The 24,066-nt window shown below is 45.9% G+C and overlaps 1 protein-coding gene across 1 annotated transcript in view; it reads left to right on the top strand.

The window, feature by feature from the left end:
• Positions 1–24,066, top strand: part of USP7 (ubiquitin specific peptidase 7) — a 65,649-nt gene that overhangs the window by 25,864 nt on the left and 15,719 nt on the right. The window contains exons 2-11 of the mRNA XM_021698326.2: positions 7,034–7,138; positions 12,982–13,180; positions 15,158–15,296; positions 15,921–16,009; positions 18,101–18,209; positions 19,133–19,263; positions 19,871–19,925; positions 21,003–21,083; positions 21,179–21,269; positions 23,712–23,794. Coding sequence (XP_021554001.1) covers positions 7,034–7,138; positions 12,982–13,180; positions 15,158–15,296; positions 15,921–16,009; positions 18,101–18,209; positions 19,133–19,263; positions 19,871–19,925; positions 21,003–21,083; positions 21,179–21,269; positions 23,712–23,794 — 1,082 coding nt within the window. The remainder of the gene's footprint in view (positions 1–7,033; positions 7,139–12,981; positions 13,181–15,157; positions 15,297–15,920; positions 16,010–18,100; positions 18,210–19,132; positions 19,264–19,870; positions 19,926–21,002; positions 21,084–21,178; positions 21,270–23,711; positions 23,795–24,066) is intronic.

The following is a 24,066-nucleotide window of genomic DNA, read 5'->3' as shown; positions in this document are numbered from 1 at the left end:
CAAGGGTCCTTGTGTTGGAACTGTTCAGCGTCTTTCCTGGGGGGACACACATACACGTGTCTTAAGAGTGCAAGTGAACAGGAATAGGATTAGTGTGTTGAGTCAACGTTGGCGTCCTGGTTATGAATCGTACTATGATTTTGCAAAATGGTACCGGGGGAACTGGGTGAAAGGAAGTGCATCTCTATTATTTCTATAATAATTGTGAATCTACGTTATCTCAACAGTATGTTTAATAAAGAATGGAATCAAGGCGATCTAATAGAAATTTGCAGGGGTATAGGTTATGTTGGGAGTAGGCACTTAATAAAGCATATACAGAAATTCAGCCTTTAAAGCAGCATTATGCTGGGGTGCCTGGGTGGCTCAAGTCAAGTTTGGCATCCAACTCTTGGTTTCAGCTCAGGTTATGATCTCAGGGTCGTGAGATGGAGCCCCGCATTGGGCTCTGCACTCAGCAGGGGGGTCTGCTTGACGTTCTCTGTCTCTCTGCTCCTCTCCATGTACTTGCTCATGTGCTCTCTCTTAAATAAATAAATAAGTAAATCTATATCAACAACAACAACAACACAAAACAGCATTGTGCCTCTTTACTCAGGACTTTTTCCTTCTTCATTTCTTCCTGACTGGTGCCTCTGGGTTCATTTGGGGCCTCCATCTAACTTGTACTTTGACTGAGGAGTGAGTACTCCTCCTGGAGGACAGACCATGTGGGCAGAGCCGGTCTTTTAGAGGAAGAACAGAGAATGTGGACCCGGCTCCCTTGGGGGCAGTGCCCCTCACATCCAGCTGTAGCCTTAAGCCAGTGGGTAAAGTGAGCTTGTGGTCATCACCTGAATGTCTGCACTGGGCCCGGCACTCAGTAGGGAGTCAGTAAATGGAGTTACAGATTCGTGAAACACTTGAGGCAGACTTTACATCCTGTTTGCTCTGCTGGTCCTGCACCAGCACAGACCCAAACTCGCTCTTAGACTGCCCTTTTCTACCTTGAATTGTGTGAGAATTACAGACATGCTGAGGTACATGTTGCATGGTGAAGTTTTCCACGTGTAAGTTTAGTATCAGTTATATTCCTTGCTTCTTAGGCTTAAGGGTTTTCTGTTTTGTCTTTTTTCAAGTAAACTTTTAATTTGGGATGAATTTTAGATTTACAGGAGAGATGTAGTTCGTGTGATGTGTGCCCATGATCCCCTCAGCCAGTTTTCCCCACTGTTAGCAATTTACATCAGCAGCTAAGGAACTGGTAACCCAACTCCCGACTTCTTTTTTTCCCATTAACATCCTCTTTCTGGACCACTTTGCCTTTTGGAAGTGATTATCTAAATTGACGAGGTTGCTTGAATATGTTCCTTGTCCTAAACCCAAGAATTCTGTGTGCGTGTTGGGGGGGGCTTTAAAAAAAAAAAGAATGCTGAGGTAGAGCTCCTGGAGATTCTATGCAGTCACTCTGATGTGGAAGAGAGAACCCTCCCCTCCCCAGCCCCCGCAGATGCTACTGCAGAGCCATGCAGACATGCGGGGAGCCACAAGCTTGGACGAGAAGGTGACTCGGGGGGGTTTAGATGGGGGTCCATAGGCGCTAATGGATTTCCAGAACCAGTACTGACATTTCTGAATTGTCCTACTGAAATATATTTGGGATTGTTAATTAAGAAATCAGTATGCAGGAAGATACCAGTGTTCTCATTTACTGTGATAACTTCTACTTTATGTAATATTCTTTAAAATGGGTGCCAGGAGAGGAGACAAGGGGAGGAGGACCAAGCAGAGGCCAGAGGGCTTTTGACTTGGAATTCCAGGTGAATTGGTGGTGTTGGGAGTTTAGACCGTGTACTCTGTGTTGGACTCCATATATTCTGGCCTTTAACTGAGCTGTGGTTTTGCTCACTGGGTTGTATCACTAGTTGGAAAGTTTGAGGAGGAATCGGGGGCCTGAGTGGAGACTGAATCTGAGGTGTGGCTGGATCTTTGTGCCCTAGGCACCACCTGGTGGCAGTATACAAACTTCTTAGTTGGAAGGCTGTAAAGTCTTACTGTGGTGGTTTGTCCCCTCAAATCTGGCCTTTTTGGGAGAGGTTTGAGTAATCTTTGTGAAGTGACCGAAAATGTCAAAGCCAGCAAATTGAAATTCTGCTCTTCATTACTTCATCCAGGAGTGAGATTCAGCACTGAATCAGCGCCACATCATTTCCATAGCAATTGACTAGTGTTCTTTGTTGAATAATCCTGTGTTATGACATCACAAATGGAAGTCAGTGGGAAGGGAAGCTGAATATAAGCATGGCCTCCTCAGTAGAAAGAGGAGGAAATATATAGGCTCCTTTACCAGCCACGTTAGCCTCTTCTGTGTGTTTCTAGACTTTAGAAAAGGCATTTTGTGTCCTTTTGTATATATATATTAAAACTGCGCCTCTGGGACTTATCACAGGGTTTAGGCATCAAAAGCTTTACCAGTCACAAGTAATGGAAATGATCTTTGATTGTATTTGGGTGTCATAAATATATTTTGGAATGATAACTGCTTCCCCCCCCCCCGATATTTGGCATATTTTGGAGGTTTTGTTTTCTTACTTGAAGCATGCCATATTGTCCTTGGTGCTTGCCAAGCATGTCCCCAATCTTTTTTTTTTTTTTTTTTTAAGATTTTATTTATTTATTTGAGAGAGAATGAGAGACAGAGAGCATGAGAGGGAGGAGGGTCAGAGGGAGAAGCAGACTCCTCGCTGAGCAAGGAGCCCGATGCGGGACTCGATCCTGTGACTCCAGGATCATGACCTGAGCCGAAGGCAGTCGCTTAACCAACTGAGCCACCCAGGCGCCCCACATGTCACCAATCTTACTTGAGACCATTGTGTGTCAAAAAATGAGTGTTGTAGTTCACAAATGGCCAAATGAGAGTTAACACATCTGGGGAAGTTCCAGTCAGTTGGGACATAAAATTCAGGAACAGGATCACTTTATGTATAGAGATAAATGCATATACACACACCAGTCATGCACTTCTTTGACGATAATGAAGGCAGTCTTAACCATTGAAGATATTTCTGGAAGTCTAATACAGAGTTTTGTGGGCTTTGGGTACTTTCCTCATTGAATTCAGGTCCAGGGATTTACTGTGTCTTAATTAAATTTTTAATCCTCTTGCTAACTAACTCATTTATAAGGAGCTTTTTTTAACTGGATATTCAGTCCCTTAGGAGCTAGACTTGAGTTGCCAACTTTTTCTACCAAGGCCCCATGGCAGTTGGTTGGGAGCTTCATGGGGCCTGTCACTGGCCAGATTTCTCATGTACGTGGTGGACCCACCAGGGACTTTTTGTCATTTCATAGCCACTGGCCTGGACCAGCATCTGCATGCTTAAGGAGGGTGGAAAAGAGCAAATGGAACAGCCCAGCACAAATGTGTAAAAAGGTGGGATGTTGCTGAGGAGAACCCAGTTCAAATGTAGAACTCTATCTGTTTTGCCTTTAGGGACCAACTGCAGAAAATCCTGTCTTAATTAACACTAGAATAGGATCCCTCATTTATAAAATATTAGACTTTTGTCAGTCATTGCATTGCAGTTAATCCTACTTCTGAAAAACTGTGGCCCATTTTTTCCCATACCCTACACAGTAAGGTGCCGGGGATGGTGATCCATAGATCTTTTTGACTTGATCTTCATATTTTTTTTTTTTTAAAGATTTTATTTATTTATTTGAGAGAGAGAATGAGATAGAGAGCATGAGAGGGGGGAGGGTCAGAGGGAGAAGCAGACTCCTCGCTGAGCAAGGAGCCCGATGCGGGACTCGATCCCGGGACTCCAGGATCATGACCTGAGCCGAAGGCAGTCGCTTAACCAACTGAGCCACCCAGGCGCCCTTGATCTTCATATTTTTTTAAAGATGTATTTTAGAGAGAGAGAGAGAGAGCGTGCGCGAGCATGAGCCCGTAGAGGGGCAGAGGGAGAGGGAGAAGCAGACTCCCTGCTAAGCGGGGAACCCACGCTTGATCCCACGACCCTGAGATCACGACCTGAGCCAAAATCAAGGGTTGGGTGCCCCAACTTGATCTTGATTTTTATTATTACCATAACTTTTGGTGAAAAAGTACTCTATTTCAAGTCACCAAGACCTTTAAAGATACCTTGTTTCAGCTATAATCTGAATTCACTTGGATCTCAGAATCTTCAGGGTTATGAATCATTTGGGGAATTCTATGACCTGCTCTGTAGTTCAGACTGCTTACATCTACAAAGCATCCTAGTTTTAGGTGTGATGCTGTTCTGTATACAGAGGTTTTTGTTTTTGCAATCATGCACTAAAAACCATTTTTTAAGGCAATTGTAGTAGGGCAGATTTGAACTGAGGAACTAAATTAAAATACCAAGCCTACGTCAAGCAAATTATTTTAAGATTTACAGTGCATTCGTGTGATGTGAGAGTGTGTATAGTGCAGACTCACACTGTTGCCACTTCTGGAGAGCCTCTTAATAGTTGATGTGTCCTTCCAGTGTTTGTTCATCATGTAAAGGGAAATGAGAATTTATTTGCTCTTATTCCAACATACTCTGTCTCTTTTATAACGGAGGTTGCATGTGAAGATATTTATTGCTTGGTATCTTTAATTTTTTTTTTTAACTTACAGGTTAGAGAACTTTCCACATAGGTACATTGAAACACTGCTTTATAAGACACTGCTGCATAATATTCTATTGGTGGAATGTGCCATAATTTATTTCATAGGCCTTTATAGGGGTTTTTCCTCATAAAATATTTTATTTTATTTTTTAAGATTTTATTTATTTATTTGAGAGAGAGAGAATGAGAGACAGAGAGCATGAGAGGGAGGAGGGTCAGAGGGAGAAGCAGACTCCCTGCCTAGCAGGGAGCCCGATGCGGGACTCGATCCCGGGACTCCAGGATCATGACCTGAGCCGAAGGCAGTCGCTTAACCAACTGAGCCACCCAGGCGCCCCCTCATAAAATATTTTAAATGATGGTTTGTTGTTAATTTAGGAGGATAAATGTGGATGAAAGACATTTCAAAGTACCTTTTTTTGTGTTGCTTTTTAAGCACATATGTTTTAGAATTTAAGCTAATTAATCAACAGCAAAAAGAATTTCTCCTTCCCACTCCAGTTTTTTTTTTTTTTTTTTTTGGGGGGGGGGGGGTGGTTTGGGGGGGGGTTTAAAAATGTATTTTTTTTTAAAAAAAACTTTTTTTTTTTTTTTTAAAGATTTTATTTCTTTATTTGACACAGAGAGAGAGACAGTGAGAAAGGGAACACAAGCAGGGGGAATGGGAGAGGGAGAAGCAGGCTTCCCGCGGAGCAGGGAGCCCGATGCGGGGCTCGATCCTAGGACCCTGGGATCATGACCTGAGCCGAAGGCAGACGCTTAACGACTGAGCCACCCAGGCGCCCCTAAAAATAACTTTTAACACATTTTTAAGTGTATGTATTGATAGTTCATAAAACAAGAGTATCAGGATTGGAAGTGATATAAATTCGGTAATACCTGTTTCTTGGCCTCCAGGGATTTCTAAGGCGTGTTTTGAGATGCTTAAGGGAAAAAACATGATTTATATTCAGGAATTACTTAAGATGTAATCTGGTAATTGGGGGTTTTGGAGAGTGTCTAGAGGGGACGTGGAGGGCGCTGTCCTTGGTGCTGAATCAGGCCGACTGCCGATCCAAATGGGGGAAAGGTTCTGAAATGTCGCAGGCCTAGGACACACTGAGGTAGCTGTTTTTAAAAACCGCATCTCCTGTACGCAGCTAAGACTGCTGATTTCAGTCAGCATGTGTAGAGGCAACATAAAGGGGTCACATTAGTTGCAGTGAGCTCTTCTGATATCTGGAGGCAGGAGTGGGTTTGCATATGAAGGATGGACCCTTTTGGCTAATGAAGGCTCTTTAAATCCCAAGTCCTGACTTGGGCGTTTTTTTCCTTTTACGTCAAGGACCTATGTCAGCGTAAGAAAATTGTTTTTAAATAGAGATAAGAATGTTACATTTGGAGTTTACACTTTATAGTTGCCATTCATTGCTGCAAAGTTTTTAATCCATGTCTTTGATTATATGTAAATGTTTGTCAAGCCACATTTCAGCAAGCATTTAGGAATCTATATCACAGGGGCACCTGGGTGGCTCAGTTGGTTAAGCGTCTGCCTTTGTCTCAGGTCATGATCCCAGGGTCTTGGGATCAAGCCCCATGTCGAGCTGCTCAGTACGGAGCCTACCCTCCCACCCCCCGCCCCGTACACACTCTCTCTTAAACAAATAAAATCTTAAAAAAAGAAAAAAGAAATCTGTAGCACATCTTTTTATGTGTTTCTCAATCCTTTCCAGACTCTTTATAAATGACAGTCTTTTCACACCCCTTCTGCCCCCTCCCAACCTCCATTTCTGGTTTTTGCATGGATTTATACTTCAGTTGTTACAGTAATTGTCCAGTGACACTTTGAGACTCAGGCTGTGATGTTTTAAAGCACTGACATGTGGTAGAAAGTTCTAATGCACACTGCTATGTATATATTTAGTTAACAATGTTTTCTCTGGGGTTGAGTTTTATTTTTATTTTTTTAAAGATTTATTTGAGAGAGAGAGAGCGCGCATGCATGAGCAGGGTGAGGAGCAGAGGGAGAGGGAGGAGGCTCCCCACTGAGCAGGGAGCCCGACGTGGGGATTGGGGCTTGATCCCGGGACTCGGGGATCCTGACCCGAGCCGAAGGCAGACGCTTAACCCACTTGATCCACCCAGGCACCCCATGGGTTGAGTCTTAATGAGTAGGAAGCCCATTTCAAAATATCATTGCAAATGGAGCAAATGTGGTATAATGATTGTTTGCATCCCATTTAGCATTTTGAAAGCACTGAAAGTTCATATTTAGTAAACGTATTAGTATATACCCTTTGGGTTAGAGCGTGTTGGTTATGGCACATTTGGATTGTATTAGTGACTAGAAATCGTCAGAAGTACAATATGTTTTTATTTATTTAATCCAAGACCTGAAGGTAAAAACCATGGAATTTCTTTGTTTTCTTTAAAGCTGGAGATACAGATGACCCACCAAGAATTACTCAAAACCCTGTTATCAACGGGAATGTAGCCATGAGTGATGGGCACAACAACACAGAGGAAGATATGGAGGATGGTGAGTATGTGTGGTTTGTTTACTTGCATTGGGCAGAAAACTTTCAGAAACACAACTAGATGTGCTATAGATTTCTTCCTTGAGTACTTCTGAGTTTCGTAGGAGTAGCTAGTTTTCAGGAGGTTTGTATCTGAGGAAAATTTAGGAGACTGTTTTGGATTTGAATTTCAAGATTACCTACAAATTTCAGGGTAAGGTGGTTCTCCCCAGCCTAGGTGAGAAGGTTTAAATACAGAAATTTGTAATAGATGGGGATTTACTCAGGTTTGCAATTTCCCAGCCACTGCTAGTGTTCAGAACAAGTTTATCTTACTCTCCTTTCCTTTTTGTTTGCAGCAAGATACTTCTAAACATTGGAACTTGGCTTTCCATTGCATTCTTATTGTAGTGTGTATATCAGTTGTCTGTAGCTGATAATCCCTCCCCGCTCCCATTAGGTGTGAAATCAGAATCGAGCTTTGGGCTTCATTCTCCCACACTAACTTTTGGTCTGTATCTTCTATGCAAAAAGTGTATGCATAGGTATATGCATGGACATTTTGTGCCCAGGAAATCATTTTCTTTCGAGGCTATTTCTTCTTTATAATTTATTACATAGGTGACCTGTACACTTAGTCAATGTCCTGAGACGGTAGCAGCGAGTAATCACTTTATGCAGTCCCTGGAATCTTGCAGTGTAATATGAAACCGTGTTCTGTCAAAAGCATGTCCATCAATCCTCATGAGGGTTGTGTCCTTCCCAGGGGAGTAACGGGGCAGTTGAAAGAAACCGTCAGTCACGGGCTGCACCACCAGAAGGACTGCTGTTCAGACCTCCTGCCAAAAGTTCAGCCTCCATGAGAAACTGCAGCCGTAGTTGAGAGTTCTCTCACAGTGCGGTTTACCCCCTGGCAGCTGGCTGAGGCAATATCTGAGGAAGGTAAAGAGGCGTGGTCTAAACCCCGCTGCTTTGTTACCTGTGGAGTGCGCTTTCCACTATAGATCAAGGGCAACGGTGTGGGTGTGGTCTCTTTGGTTGCTGGGCTCTTGGTTTTATTGCAGACACCAGAGATGCCGAAAGTGATTCAGAGAGCGCAGTTGGGAAGGTGTGACTAGGCCCGATGTGCCAGGTGTGAGGTAGAGACGGGTGCCAGTCCCTTGAGGAGCAGTAACTGGTCCACCCCAGGCAGACAGCTCCCTGTCTAGTTCCACAGAGCAATTCCAAAGGAATATTTCCTCGCGTGTGTTTTTGGGGAGGGCTTGGGAGGAGGTGCAGGTGTAGATAAAGGGCAGGGTTTCTTGACCTTGGCACTGTTGCCTTTTTGGACTCATCATTCTTTGTTGTAGGGGCCGTCCTTGGCGTGATCGGATGCCAGTGTCATCCCACCCTTATGCCCTCTCCCCGCAGTCCTGACAACCAGAAATAGACACTGCCAGACGTCTCTGGGGGTCCAGATTGCCTCATTTGAGAACCACTGTTAGGAGATCCGTAATGTACATAAAACCCCTTTCCTTAGCAGGCAAATTTTACTAAAGTGGTAGTAGTAAATAATGGTGCCAAACCATAGAACCTAATAGTGGAAATATTCCTGTAGTGAGTTACCAAACAGGGAAAGGGTATGTTATAGGACAAAGCAGAGTGGTCTTCAGTAGCACCATGTTCCTGGCTTGGGATTTCAGGTGTCTTTTGAAAGGCCCGGCATAAGAGAGTGAAAAGATTTTATCTCTTTGGTGGTAAGGGGACGGGAGGGAGATTGTTTTGGTTCTAGGAGTAGAAGCCTTAGTATAGGGCAGCATTTTCCCGGTTGTGCTAGGTATTCTGAAACTCTCTTCTGTGGGATGTTAGCATGTGGTGAGAAGTCTTGAGTGGTCTAGGAAGTTTGAGGGGTGCTGGGCCAACCAAATATCTGTATCGCGGGCTTCTCTGTGCTGTCCGCACCTTAATGTCTTTCTCCAAAAGACTTGTTAATGATTCCCCAAGACTCTCAGCTTTAGAAGTCCTTTTCCTGAATCCTTCTGACCTGGTAAAGTAGGACACACAATCTAGGAAATGCTAGATTAGGCTTATTTACTGGGCAGAGGGGCCTTCTTTGGGAGGGGGGTTTCTTCACAAAAGTTGAATGGCTGAAAGCACAGACAGACAGGTGTTGGGTTGAGATAGAGAACATATTTAAAAGTCCTGGTAACATGGGATTACGGGCAAGTGTCAGAATCATTTTCTGGTTGCACCTACCTATGCTACTTTTAGTTTCTTACTCAGTCTTTCCTTAGATGAAAATGAGAAGTTTCAGAGTAAATGCAGCCTCTGCAAATAGAGATTGTTGGTACCCATGAAACAGGAGTCATTTCTTGAAAGAAAAATAGAGGTTTGATAAAATTACTGCAAGAGTGCCATTTGGGAATTCTTTAGGCTAACCTTCTGATTTAAAATTAAAAGACTATATCTTACTCTACCTTCTTCAGGCAACTGGACCCTAGTCTGGTTCATTGGCCTTTGCCCTGTGAAGATAAGGTGGGAGTACGAATGGGCACGGTGGCGCTGCTCTGTGAAGGCAGGAGTGGAGGTGGTGGGTACTGAGTCTTCAAGTCTTCCGGCTGAGGATGTATGGTGACATCAGGTAGCAGAAACTCATCATCCTGTCCTTGACAATAAAAAGAGGTGTGGAGTAATGCACTACATGTGGCATTCAGGCAGGTTATAGAGTCTCTGTTCAGATTAAACACTAATCTGCAGGATGTGGGGCATCCTTCAGAATCCCAAGTGTACTGCTTTACACTTTTTTTAAATTGTGAAGTAATTATAGACACAGGGAAGTTGCAAAAATAGGATCTTGGAGTACCTTTCACCTGTTTTCTTGGGCAGACATTTATATCTCCTGTAATTCCTTATGGGAGTGTGATCAGGCCAGGCCTTTCTGCCAAAGATGGGTTTCAAGCCTTCTCTGCTCTTTTGAAGACCCTCTTGCCTTGACCTTTTGGTATATAATGTTATTTTTCATTTATGTAATTAGTTACAAAGAGTTGAGAAGCCATAAGGCAACATTTTTATTTGCATGAAATCTCATGTTAAATGTCCTAGTTAGCATATTTCAGAAGTAAGTCTGTCCTAAGGATGTGCCTTGAATGTGAGGTGGACTCTCACACCAAGTGTATAAATCCCCGCGTGTGAGCTGAGCTGGGTGAGGCAGGATGGCGCCAGGCAGGAGCCGCTGAACCTCTCTGCCTCTGAAGGAAGGGTTGGCCATCTTGTGGACACAGTGCCATGCTGAGGTTTGTGGGTCCTATTTAATATTTAAGATTAATTCTGGAATTTGACTAAAGTGTGGGAGAGAACAGAAAAGCATTTATGATATGTTTCAGTTTTTGTCTATGTAAAAATCTAATCTGACAAAGAATGGAATTGTATCTGAAAACAAATAGTTGAGTTAGAAGAGAGGCAGAACTTTGGGACATTGAACTCTTTAGGGTCTCATGAGTGCGTGCCCTGAGTTGATGTTTTTTTGGTTGATTGCATTTCTTTGGTCTCCATAAAGCAGGCCAGTTTGATTGGGCTCTGCATTTGGGGGGATGTTAAACTCTAGAATATGGCATTTTACAAACCAGAGGCAAGGTCACCGTTTAGGGGCCACAGATCTTGGGTACTGAAACCCACTGTGCTCATTTTGTGAAACACCTCAGATAAGATAAACCACTTAACCTCAGTGAACCTCAGTTCCCTCATCTGTAAAGCGGGAGTAACATCTGCCCTTGCCTACCTTGCAGGATTGAAATGCTGCTCACATGTGATTTGAGTCTGTGAAATAATGGCCCACTTTCTTCTAAGCCATTACATGACCTTGAGCCCATCTCTTGGCCTTTTGAGTACTTTTGCCCCTCGAAGGGGTTAAGGTCATAGCTGCCACTTGAGGAAGCTCGAGTACATGCTGCATCTCTTAGACGGGACTCACCCCTCTTGAGCAGCCCTTCCTTCTGAAGGGCCTGTGCAGTATGCTGAGCAAGGTTACATGTAGCAGAAAAACTGGGGAGGAAGAGTGTTGAAACAAGGGAGAGCAAGGTTACATGTAGCAGAAAAACTGGGGAGGAAGAGTGTTGAAACAAGGGATCAGGGCCAGCTGTCACGCTTACTTTTGGTTCTTATTTCTTTGGTAAAGAATACTACCCTCTCATGAGGATTGATGGACATGTTTTCTTAAGAACAAATTCAGATAGTCACAAACATAAGCAATTTCCGTACCCTGAGAAGTCCTTATCCTAAGCGCACTTGGTTGGCTTAGTGAAGTTTGGAGACTGAAGGATGAAGGAAGGCAGTGTGTTCTTCTTAACATTTATTCCTCCAAGCTTGAGAGCCTCCCTTGGTGCTTCAGGAGCCTGGGGGTCAGTGATGCCAAAATAGCCCCTGATGGCAAACCAGGAAAAGCCTTCTTCCATGTACCTTAGAGTGTTCTGTAGACCAGCGGTGGCTCTTCACAGTGTGGCTCTTGGTCCCCTTCCACCCGGTGAACTGTAGCCTGTCTGCAACCAGCTAGGTACCGAAATGCAGAGAAAGCATGTAGAGACTTGTAGAGCACCTCGACCTTGCTGTAGCAGCTTCCCGATGTTCTGTAAAAGTGCCAGCCAGTAAGATGGGCGTGGTGGCCTGGGGAGGGCTGCTGCTTCACTTGAGTTTGAGAAGCATCTGTGAAGACATTGCTGGGCTTATCAGGGCTAATCAGAAGCCAATGTCACTTGTAAATGAATAGTCACCATCAGTCAAAGGTGGAATTCTAGAGTGTGACTTTTTGAATTTTTTTCCAAGATTTTGTTTATTTGAGAGAGAGAGGGAGGGAGAGAGAAGCAGACTCCCTGCTGAGCAGGAAGCCCAGTGTGGGGCTCAGTCCCAGGACCCAGAAGATCATGACCTGAGCAGAAGGCAGACACTTAACCGACTGAGCCACCCAGGAGCCCCTAAAGTGTGACTTTTTTTTTTTTTTTAAAGATTTTATTTATTCATCTGAGAGAGCACAAGCGGGGGGGGGGAAGAGAGGGAGGGGGGAGGGGTCCCCCCCCCCCCCGCCCAGCTGGGAACCCGACACGGGGCTCGATTCCAGGACTCGGAGACCATGACCCAAGCCGTAGGCAGATGCCCAACCATCTGAGCTACCCAGGCGCCCCTAAAGTGTGACTTTTAATTGAAAGTCTGCTAAGAGAGAGGCACTATATCCACACACAACTTTCTGTCGGAGAAAACCTTAATTCCCTAAATTGGCCTTCAAGTCTTGCTGAGTAGATTTAACGATTTTTACGATTTATGTGGAGAAGAATCCCAGTTTCTTTGAGTCCAGGCTGGTATTTCACAAAACTTGTGAACTGATGAAGTTAACATTGATTTGGGGGCTCACTTCTCAGCAGTCTTGTCTGCGCTGCTGTGGCCATGGCTGTGGCACTCTCTCCGTGCTCCCACAAGCGCCTTGCCCCCCTCACTGCTCCTCTGCAGACCTGGCCCAGGTCAGCCCTCCCCCACCCCTCCCCGGGCCTCGGCCTCTGCCCAGCCTGCCCACTCACTGAGGAGGACTCGGGAATTGCCAGAGTAGAGTAGACGTTCATACAGGCTGAACTCTGGAATCGAGGAGGGCAGGCAGGTGTGTGTCGTTAGCCCTCTGGGTTTTGGATTTCATTCACACACATAAACTGTGTGTTACCTCACTGTTCTAGGTTATCAGTGCTCGGGAAATGACGCTCTCGGCGTTCCCCAAGAGTCGGGTCTAGCAGTTAGGTTGCAGTTGCCCGCAGTCGTTGGTTGTCCCACGCGGGGTCCCACGGTCGGCGGCTGTCGGTGCTGTTTCATGATGCCCGAGCCCTGTGATTGACACGGCCTTCTCTTGCAGACACGAGTTGGCGCTCCGAGGCGACCTTTCAGTTCACTGTCGAGCGCTTCAGCAGACTGAGTGAGTCGGTCCTTAGCCCTCCGTGTTTTGTGCGAAATCTGCCATGGAAGATTATGGTGATGCCACGCTTTTATCCAGACAGACCACACCAAAAAAGCGTAGGATTCTTTCTCCAGTGCAATGCTGAATCTGATTCCACGTAAGACAGTTTAAATGATGCGATTACAAACCCACAAATAGTTATGCTACGTGATTGGAGGCCCGATCTGATCAGCCTCTTTGAACTTAACAGTTTTGAGTTTCCTTGCTGCCTCTACATAGCCCTTTGATTTTACATTTGATGAAATACATTTCCCCCTTTAAAACTCACTGGTAGGTATTCTATCCAAACTAGAAAAGGTGTCTGTTTTTCTTGCAAATGAGAAAGTGAAGCTCACAGGTTAGAATCTACCAGCCCATGGAACCTGGAATCGGGGTCCCTTTGGACAGGCTCACTACTGGATTGCAGGCTTTCATACTCTACAAGTCACTGCCTGAGGGGAAAACTGTAGTCCAGGAAAATTCCTCAGGTCCTGTGGCCTCCCCATTGTTGTATTAAACAGTTCCTGTGTGTTGATTCAGAAAGATCAAATTAAAACATTCTTTGAGAGTTTTACAGCATGGGCCTCTTCAGCTTATTTTATTTTTAAAGATTTTTTTAAAAATTTATTTATTTGAGACAGAATGAGAGACAGAGAGCATGAGAGGGAAGAGGGTCAGAGGGAGAAGCAGACTCCCTGCCGAGCAGGGAGCCCGATGCGGGACTCGATCCCGGGACTCCAGGATCATGACCTGAGCCGAAGGCAGTCGCTCAACCAACTGAGCCACCCAGGCGCCCCCAGCTTATTTTAGGAATATTGTTTTGTTCCTATAATTTTTAAAAAGAAGTATGTAATAAAATGTCTTCAAATTGAGTAAAGCTTCATGGTCCCTTTATTCAGATGAAGCTAAAGATTAAGTCTTCACATCTTCTACCCATTGATTCATTCTCAAAAGTTTGAGTCTTCCCTTAATTAAAAATTGTCATTGTTCAGCATTTCTCAGAAGCTTAGTTGACATTGTTTGAAGGGGTCCCCGGATCACTGGGTCATCGTGTCCTTCTCGTTCCATATCGAGGAGCCCATGAGAAGGCTGCTTCCTTCTGCGGTCACCCCCAGACTAGGACCCTTTGGAGTTTTCAGTGGAGGCTATTCCCCTGGCCCTTGTTGTTCTGTCCAGGCTTCGGGGAACGCAGTCCGTTTCCTTGAGCTTTTGATTTGAATGTGTAAGAGGCGCGAAGCCAAGTGTGTGCTGCAGCCAGGGCTTTTGTGTAGGTTGAACTTTTTCTTCCTGTGTTCCCATTATGACCTGATTTCTGGTGAGTATTTGGGCTACACGTTAGTCTGACAGACGACTTCAGGCTGACAGTCGTTTGGGGAAACAGCGAGCAGTCTGTGTCCGGGGCGGGGGCCCAAGTCAGCAGACGTGCAGGTGCCTTGAGGCTGCGCTCTTGTGGGTTCAGCTCTCCTGTAGCCCCAGGCACTTAGCGGACCTTTAAAGGGCTGTATCCTTTCGGGTTTTAAACATTGATCCAGAGGCCCTTTTGTGATCTGTGCCCACCTTGACGGCAGCGGGGACGCTTCTGCTGTGCTGTGATTGGGTGGCTCTGCTCAGAGCCCCGGGAGCGCGCGGCACAGCCCTGCCTGGGAGCCGCTGGGAGAGGGGGCTCCTGGAGGGCACGACTTTGATCTTCCCTTGTTCTGTTCTTTCACGTAATACCCAGATTAGATACTAAAACTACCATGTGACCAGAAAATAGAATCTCATAGAATCTAAAGACCAGTATCTAAAATTCAGAAACTTCTCTGTTTTATTGATAGCAATAAAAAAAAGAACCTGATCTAAAACTTTTTAAAGAAGTTAAAAGTAATAAAACCATGGGTCAGATCACTACGGATGGCCTAGGGGCACCCCCAAACCCTTTTAGCTGTTTTCACCATTAAAGGTAAATATGTCCTTCCCCCAGCTCCTCCCACCCCTCCCAAAAAATAAAAGACAAAAAAGGAAAAAATGTGGTAATTTTTGTGTGCTGTGTTTTTTGAAAGTGTGCAAACATCAGTTAAATAGGTCAACTGAGGCTTAGATTTTCTTTGAACAGGTCGTGGTCTTGCCACGCGCAAGCTGTGCTGAAGATAATAAATTACAGAGACGATGAGAAGTCGTTCAGCCGCCGCATTAGCCACTTGTTCTTCCACAAGGAGAACGATTGGGGGTTTTCCAATTTCATGGCCTGGAGCGTAAGTAACCGAGTATTTATGCAGAATGATCTGAGCCTTACTCCTTCCCGAGTTCCTTCATTCTTCAGAGCCTTATGTGTATTCTAGAATCAAAATGTGTGCTTCTTAAGTGGGACAGGTGTCCAAAAATGTGTTTCCCCCAGTTGGCTAGCTGAGGTTTTTAAGCAGCTGACAAGGCAGTATGGGTGGGGGTCCCCCTAAGTCAGGCATGGTTTCAGGTTACCTCCTCAGTTCTCAGCCCCGTCTGTTTTGGCTGCTCTTGGCAGAGGTGGAACCCAGGAGCACGTTGTCAGGAGTGTCCTGCTGGGTCCTCCAGTGCGGGTTCTCCAGAACTCTTGGAGCCCTTGCTCTGGGGAGCAGGCACCGATGCCTCCGGGCCGTGCCTTGGATGAGCCCCCAGTGCCCCCTGGATGCTTCCTAGAGGAACCAAGCTCTTGTTGGTTTTGTTCAGAGGACACTAGTTAAAGCAAATCAAAACACTGCAAAATCAGAAGCACTATTTAGGGGTTAGAAAAAGTAGTATTTTCCTCTTAATACGTAGAGGGCACTAGGGTTATTGTCTCTTTGGAACGAAGCGAGCATTTGTGTGTTCTTATGGAAGTTGGATATTCTTATTTTTTATAGGAAGTGACTGATCCTGAGAAAGGATTTATAGATGATGACAAAGTTACTTTTGAAGTCTTTGTACAGGCGGATGCTCCCCATGGAGTTGCGTAAGTTTTTCTTTAATTGGGTGCTATTAAGAAACACCTTTTGTGCTGTGCTGAGCGAAGCACTAGCATGTGGACAGAGATGCACATACTTAACAGATACGCACTCTCCTGCGCTTGCCCACACATACGGGGGGTACACGGCTCTGTATGTTAGCCTCACCTTCACCCCTTTGCTTGGCGTGTTTTCTTGAGTGGTTTCTGTAGGCCGGACACTGCTGTGCACTAGGAACGTGATGATGCTCGGCAGGACAGCCGTGGGTTCCTGTCCTCACATGTCCAGACTGGTGGGGCGGTTCATGGATCCTACAGAGGAAATGCCCTGGTTTTACTCTGAAGAGGGCAGGGATGGGAAGGCCTGGGAGCGGAGGGTATGATGAGGAAGCAGGGGAGGAATGGGTGGGTTGGAGGTGGTGAGTCCGATGGACCCGAGCTCGGAGGACCCATAAGAGATGGGATGTCGCTCAGCGGTGGGAGGTCTGTGTGCATGAGGCAGTGTTCGGCCTTACAGGAAGCATGGGGGGAGGGTGGATTACTTGTCAAGGAGGGTGAGGGGTTGGGGCAGGGAGAACAACAGGAGCGAGGACATCAGCAGGGAAGGGTGGGGTTGGGCGGCACATCCAGAAGGTGTGGAGGTTGAGCTGGAAGCTGGAATCGGGCTGTGGGGCCCTGCTGATGGGTCGAGGCCCGAGGGTGAGGCTGTAGGTGCAGTCTGGGAAGAAGTTCAGCGGCAGGCACCTCTTTCTTGCCCATGTTATTTTGTCTTCACTTGGCCTTGCTCTGGCAAGAGTGCGGGTGTGGGTTGACCTGGATGGACTGGGGCAGGGAACTGTGGGGCAGCCAAGAAGGAGCTGTTACTTAGTCTGGGTCCTGGCTGCTGTGGCCTGGGGTGTGTACAGGAGGAATCCAGCTTTTCTTGAGGGGCCTTTTCAGAGCTCAGATCGTATTCAGATATCAGGAGTGGGGGCAAAAAGAAGAAAACTAAGTTTTTTATGGGTATTTCCTCTCCATTTTGAAAAACTTCCCTTGTTTATGATATACTTGACTAAAAATTTGGATTGGTTTTCCAGCCTTACCAATCAAAACAGATTTCTTGCTTTAGTCTTACTTATCAAAACCTGTTCAGCCATTATCACTTAATTTTTGATTATAGTTTTTAAAATAACCATCTGTAATTTAGGATTCTTATATTTTCTTGCCAAGTTTTAAAATTATCCACAGATGCACTTGCACGCACAGACACTCACACCCACCCACGCACACAGTTTAACCAGGGCCCTTTGGTACACCCGAGCGTGTCAGCAGGGTCACAGCCTAAGCCCTGGAATCCCAGAGTAGTATTATTGACCCTGACCTCGGCCAACAATAAACATCTCTAGTGTTGGTCATGCTTGGTGGCGATCGTGTTCGTTCATGTCTTTGCATTACATTCAGAGGGAGATGGGGAAGGGGGTGGCTCCAACTGGCGTTCTCTCTAGCTTCCTGTTATGATGGGGGGAGCATGCAGTGGGGGCTGCTAACTCTGAGAAAATGTACCTTTTCTCCTCAGCAACCAGCACCGTAGACCAGGGAGAAAGAGCACTAGGAGTTTAGAAGCCTGAGCTAGAACTTGCCCCAGTGTACATGCTTGTCTTTGCTTATGTGTATAACTGCAAAAAGAGGGGTTCCGACTGTTTGCATTTCTTGCTCACTCCACATGTGACCTAGTGTGTGTGCGATGGACCCACACTGGGAGCCAGTCCCATAGAATTCATGATTGTCTGTCAGTGCTGATCTCGGAAGGAGGAGGCAGGGCTGCCGTCGGTGGCGTTAAGCCACTTTTCCAGTGCTGGGTTCGTGCGCTGGGGCGAGCAGAGCCCGTGACCGTGCTAAGAACTCCTGGCCCTGGTGCCCTCGGTGTCTGGGGGCCTGGCGGTGAGTTTCTCCCTTGGAGGGGTGCGTGGCTGTCATTCCTGCGTCAGGCTGGTGGGAAAGAGGTGATGGTGCACGGCAGTGCGGGGTCTCGCCGGCGTCTCGCCAAAACGCTCCACACACACTGCAGAAGTGAGGAGGTGTCCTGTGCGGTTTTCCTTCAACCTCCGACTGATCTTGTAGGTGGGATTCAAAGAAGCACACGGGCTATGTCGGTTTAAAGAATCAGGGAGCGACTTGTTACATGAACAGCCTGCTGCAGACTTTATTTTTCACAAATCAACTACGAAAGGTAAATGGATGGTATTTCTCTCCCTCAACCTTCCACCCACCCTCTTGCTCAAGTCCTCAGGGACAGGCAAAGTCCTGTCACCCGACTTTGCCGTGTCTCTCCCAGTACCACAGTGCTGTCTCCAGAGAGGGCCCCTCTTTTATGCGAATGCGTATCTTTATTCCTCAGCGTGTGGACACTTGTAAAGCTAACTTGGGTGATCAAAAGTTGGCTGGCTAACAAACCTAACTTTATGGGGCTCTGGAGCTCCATAATAAAGTTTTTGTTTGTTTTTAATATGAAAGCCATTAGCAGCGACATTTGAAAGTTTTTATCAAAACTGAATTTTTGGAAAAGCCCCTGGTGGTGAAGTCTAATTTTCACTTACAGGTAAACCTTAGGTTCGTGAGAATACTAATAAAAACCACAGACATCCCTTGACTGTAATGTAGGATAGCTAGTCGTCTGTCCCTTTGGAATGCCGTGTGAACAGCATGGAGCAGTGCAGGCAACACGGACTCCTGGTTGTTGGGGGCGCCGGTGGCCGGTCTGCTGGCTTTTTCCAGTTCCGGCGGCACTGTCACTGCCCCGACAGGATGGTGTCGTGGGGACAGGCGGATGTGGATCATTGCAATGGCACTTAGGTCTTATCACAACCTCTGTTCACAAGTAACGTTAAGCTAAAAAGTGTGGCTCCAAGAGGTAGGAAATAAAGGTGGTTCTGTTTGGATGGTGAGCCGTGGGAAATTTTTTAAATTCGTTTTTACTTTCTTGTGTTTTTTTTATATTGCCTCTAAAGACTTTCATGATTACTTTTTAAAAAAACTTCCTGACCTATTTTGGGGGATAGTTAGAAGCCCTATCAACTACCTTAAGCCATTGTGATACTAGAAATGATACTTTCACATAAAATTCCATTTTTATTTCTTAATCAATTATTTTAGGCTGTGTACATGATGCCAACAGAGGGTGATGATTCATCCAAAAGCGTCCCCTTAGCATTACAAAGAGTGTTCTACGAATTACAGCACAGCGATAAGCCTGTAGGAACAAAAAAGCTAACGAAGTCCTTCGGGTATGTATTGGAAATCTGCCTTTCCCTTCTTCCTTCTGTAAGGAAGACTAATGAGCATGTAGTAGGGGAATCGAGAGCAGAGTGTAGGCATTTAAGTACGCCGAGTGTTTTTATCACTGTATTTGGTTTGTCCTTTTTGGACGTAAAGGCTCTGTTTTAGAATTTTGCTTGAGACCTAATTTACCACGTAATGATGTCCTCTCACACACAGCAAGATGTTCAGAGCAGGACAAAGCTGTGGTGTCCTGATAAAATCCAGTGTGTCTTTTAACCAGGAGCGCTCCCCCCACCCCAAAAAACCTCCTCAAAAAAAGAATTTTTTTTTTAAAGATTTTATTTATTTATTTGACACAGAGAGAGATATCGAGAGAGGGAACACAATCAGGGGGAGTGGGAGAGGGAGAAGCAGGCTTCCCGCTGAGCAGGGAGCCCGATGTGGGGCTCAATCCCAGGACTCTGGGATCATGACCTGAGCCGAAGGCAGCTGCTTAACCGACTGAGCCACCCCGGTGCCCCTGCAGTTTACTTTTTTAAGTCTGAGTTGCTTAATATGCTGTTATTTGAAATGTGGAAGTTTAAATATAAATGTTCCTTTTCTCTTTCCAAGGTGGGAAACTTTAGATAGCTTCATGCAGCACGACGTTCAAGAGCTGTGTCGAGTGGTAAGTCCGGTGCTGTAATTGTACACTCCTTAACATTGACTGCTGCAGAGCACTGTCAGAAGCGGTAACCACGTCCAAGCCCAGACCTGCTTCACGCCAGTGCGCCTTGTGCAGGACAGAACCAGGCCAGGAAGGAGAGAGGCAACGTCTGTCTCATTTACGAGCCAGAAAGAATGAAAACAAAATTGCTGTTGGAGAGGGCAGTGTGAGGGGAAACTTGGATTTACATAGCATTAGGTAGTATGGTTTAAATTTGTTAAATTGGCACATCTGCCTGAGTTGCTAATCCGAGAAACCGCAGATTGGCTTAAGTAGCTGTCCCGATCATCCTGCTTCGCTGTTAGAATCGTGACTTCCATTGTTACTCTGGAGTGTCCAAACCGCAGATTGGCTTAAGTAGCTGTCCCGATCATCCTGCTTCGCTGTTAGAATCGTGACTTCCATTGTTACTCTGGAGTGTCCAGACTCCTCCTTGGCACAGAGTTTCTAATTGAGGCAGCCCTCTGTGCAGGTGATTCTCCCCAAAACCATCTTCAGTCGCTAGCAAATTCCCGTCCTTCCAGTTGTGACCAGAGACACACAGATACGCAGACATACACACACAACATGAAATGGTTATTCAAGGTGATTGGCTGGGCAAGGTGTGTTTTCTTTTTTGCAGCACTAGCTGGATTGAATCCAGTTCATTAAATATCCATGGACAAACCAGTCAATCCTGTTGACAGGCTCAACCTCATTAATCTCTTGGTGTGGACCAATACGAGTTAAGTTTAGTGCTCAATTTACATGCTTTTCCACAGAGGTAAAATGAATATAAAAAATGCTTCTAAAGGCACTACAGATTACTAATTCATTCCAAAGGCTGTATAGAGGTTAATCTCAACTGTTGCATGTAGATATTTTTGTAAATATCCAACCAAGGAAGAAGACTTTGTATGTTTTCATAATTGCATGCTAAAGGTCATAATATTTATAGTCTAGAACTTCTTTGACCATTGAAATTTCCTAATTAAGTTTCAAATTATTGTATGTTAATTGAGCATAACATTTTCTTAGAGTCGAAACTTTCTCTTCCAGTTGCTTGATAATGTGGAGAATAAGATGAAAGGCACGTGTGTGGAAGGCACCATACCTAAATTATTCAGAGGCAAAATGGTGGTATGTGTTTACCAGCTTTCAACAATGATTTTAAATGATTTAAGAATACTAGTATTTTGACAATACTTAAGCCATCTTATTTTCCTTATTTGTAGTCCTATATCCAGTGTAAAGAAGTAGACTATCGATCTGATAGAAGAGAAGATTATTACGATATCCAGCTAAGTATAAAAGGAAAGAAAAATAGTAAGTCCTGTGTACATACTGGCATGACCTTTTGCTAATTTCTGTTTTGTGTTAATGCTTCATTTACCCAAGTGGTTTTCGTTGAAATACTGCACAGAGAACATTGCCCAAGTGACGAGTGTGCGGCTCACAGAGTGCACACAGGCTCGGTTCCCCACCTGGGTCAGGCCCCATGGCATTCACGGCACGGATATTGGCGCTTCCCGACCACGACCTCCCCTTCTCAAAGGAATCCACTGTTTGGGCCTTTAACCTCCCCTCCTAGGTTATTTTTGCATGTTTGAAATACTTATAGAGATGAGATCATGTAGCTTACAGTGTCTGCTTTGCATTTCTTCTCTTCCACATCATACCCACGAGTAGTGATCATGTGATCGTTTTCGCTGCTTTATAGTATTCCACATGGGGGGTAAACTGCAGGTGTTTTGAAACCGTTCTTTCCTTGATGTTTGGGTGTTCAGTGTGGGGCTGTTGGGCTGAAGGCTCCTTGACCGTTCTCGTGCCCGGCTCCGGTGCATGTTTGTGTTCATGGTGAGCGGAATTGTTGGCTCCAAGGGTCTGTATACATTCAGTAGGTGAAGCCAGCAAGTTTCTCAACTCAGTTTATCAAGTCTGGTCCCTCCAGCAATGAGTGAGAGCTGCCATTGAGCCACACTCCCAGCAGGACTGTCAGCTATCCAACTGTACGTTTTGGTGGGAGTATGGTGCCATCTCGGTTTTAATACACGTTTCCCTGAAGGTCAGCGACATTGTCACCCTTCCAAATGCTTACTGGCAGTTAGGGTATCTTCTTGAACTTCAGGAATGTATTTAATAGGGACATAATGTCATCGTTGAGCAGTTCTGTCACCTGTGATTTATGGATCTGTGTGGATTTACTTTTCATCATGGGCTCTGTTTTCCAGCTTCTTTGCATCCTTATTGGATGCCTGCCATGGTGATTTTTATACTGTTGGGTATGGGATGTTCTTAACCTTTGTTCTGGGGCACGTTGAAGTGACTTGGACATAGGGTGGTTCTTCGGAGGCTCGGTTTTACACTCTGTCAGGTGGGAGCTCAACAATGTTAGGCTACTTGGGCCCACAGCTGAGGCAGCACCGTTCTGAGCCTTCTGCTTGGAGCTCCATGTGTGAGGGGGCTTTTCACCGTGGCTGGAGGGAGCGGAGCAGAGACCGTTCGCAGGCCGGCATGAGCTCTGGGGACTGCTCTCCCGTCCTTTGGGCACTTCTTTCCCTGGCCCCAGATAGTATCTTCCCTCTGTCAGGGAGACGCTGGGCCTTGTTTGGGTTTCTCTTCTGCACAGTGAGTGGGGACAGGTGAAGGGCTCCTTCCAGATCCCGGTTCTGTAGTGCCCATCGTCCCGGGTGTGACCTTGTTGAGCACAGGACATGGAGTCCGGGCAGGAGCAGGGCAGGAGCAGGGCAGGAGTGCTGCCGCATGCGCTTGCGGTGCTCGCCCGGCGGTGGGCTTTTTGGGGCTGCTCCGCGTGGGGCTCGCCTCTGTTCATTCTTGTTGAACGGCATTTCAGAATTTGAGTGAAATCAGCCAATCATTCTCTGCTTTTTGTGTTAAGAACACCTGCTCTGAAGGCATAAGCTATTTTATCTATTACTGTTTTCTCTTTTCTCTTTATCCGTAATCCACCCGGAATGGATTTTTGCACGTGGTAGGACGTCAGGACTGATCCCCCGCATATGGGTCTCTCTTGAACCCGTCACATTCTTCCCTTGTTCTGCACCTTTGTCAGCAGACGTTCCTATCCATGTGGATTTGTTTTTAGCCTCTGTCTTCTGGTCCGCTGGTTGTCCTTGGGCGAATTCTCTATCTTCCCCCACGTGCCCCAGCTTTGTTGTGGTTTAACTGACAAAATCGTAAGCTAATCACAGCGAGCATTGTGATTCTTCTGGACACACTGTGAAGGGAGCACTCCATCCCCGTGAACGCATCTGTCCCTGCACATCGTCCTCTTGTGTGCGAGTCAGAGCGTTTGAGTTCTCTCGTAGCAACAGGAGCTTCCCGGCGCAGTCCCCGTGTTTGGTATTAGGCCCTTGTCCCGATTCATCTTACTTATGTCCCATCCTGTCCCTCTTATCCCCACGGTCCTGCTCTCTACCTGCACTGCCTCAATTGTAGCTTTATGATAAGTGGGTCAAAATGTGTACTTTAAGGTTCCTTGATTTTGTTAAAGTGGGTAAAACATTTGACTCCGCATGAACGCTTATCACACCCTTAGGAAACCATGTCGGTGGGGTTCTTAGAGGTTCAGGGCTTCTGTTCTGGAGCTGTGGCGGGGTCGTGGCAGGCGTGGCAGGTGTCGGGCAGAGGCCGGGAGCCGCTGCTCTGGGCTGCTCTTCTCTCCGCTCTCTTTCCCGGGGTGGCTGCGTTACCATCAGGGCTCTAGTGAAATCATTGGCTGACTTTCTTCACTTTCTCTCTTTCAAGTATTTGAATCATTTGTGGACTACGTGGCTGTGGAACAACTAGACGGTGACAATAAATACGACGCTGGGGAGCATGGTTTGCAGGTAACGTGGGAACTGTGTACTGCCTTTCCCATCACTGTGTTTTCACATCCTTTGCTTCAGTTGTGGACGGGAAAGTCACTTGTACCTTTTCATACGCTGTTCATATTTAGAGCTCAAAAGATTTTACTTCTTAGTGCAGACACTATATTTTGGGGCCTCCGATTGTGCAGCTGGTGGGGCTGAGCTGGGGGCGGGAGGTTGACGTGCAGCGTCTTGGGTAGACCCGTCACCCAGCACACGGGAGACCCCGTCCCGCTGTAGGGAGGCGTGTT

The sequence above is a fragment of the Neomonachus schauinslandi genome, chromosome 5 (assembly GCF_002201575.2).
Source record: "Neomonachus schauinslandi chromosome 5, ASM220157v2, whole genome shotgun sequence".
NCBI classification, from domain to species: Eukaryota; Metazoa; Chordata; class Mammalia; order Carnivora; family Phocidae; genus Neomonachus; species Neomonachus schauinslandi.
Note: the sequence above shows the minus strand (reverse complement) of the source record. Positions and strands in the feature narration are given on the sequence as shown.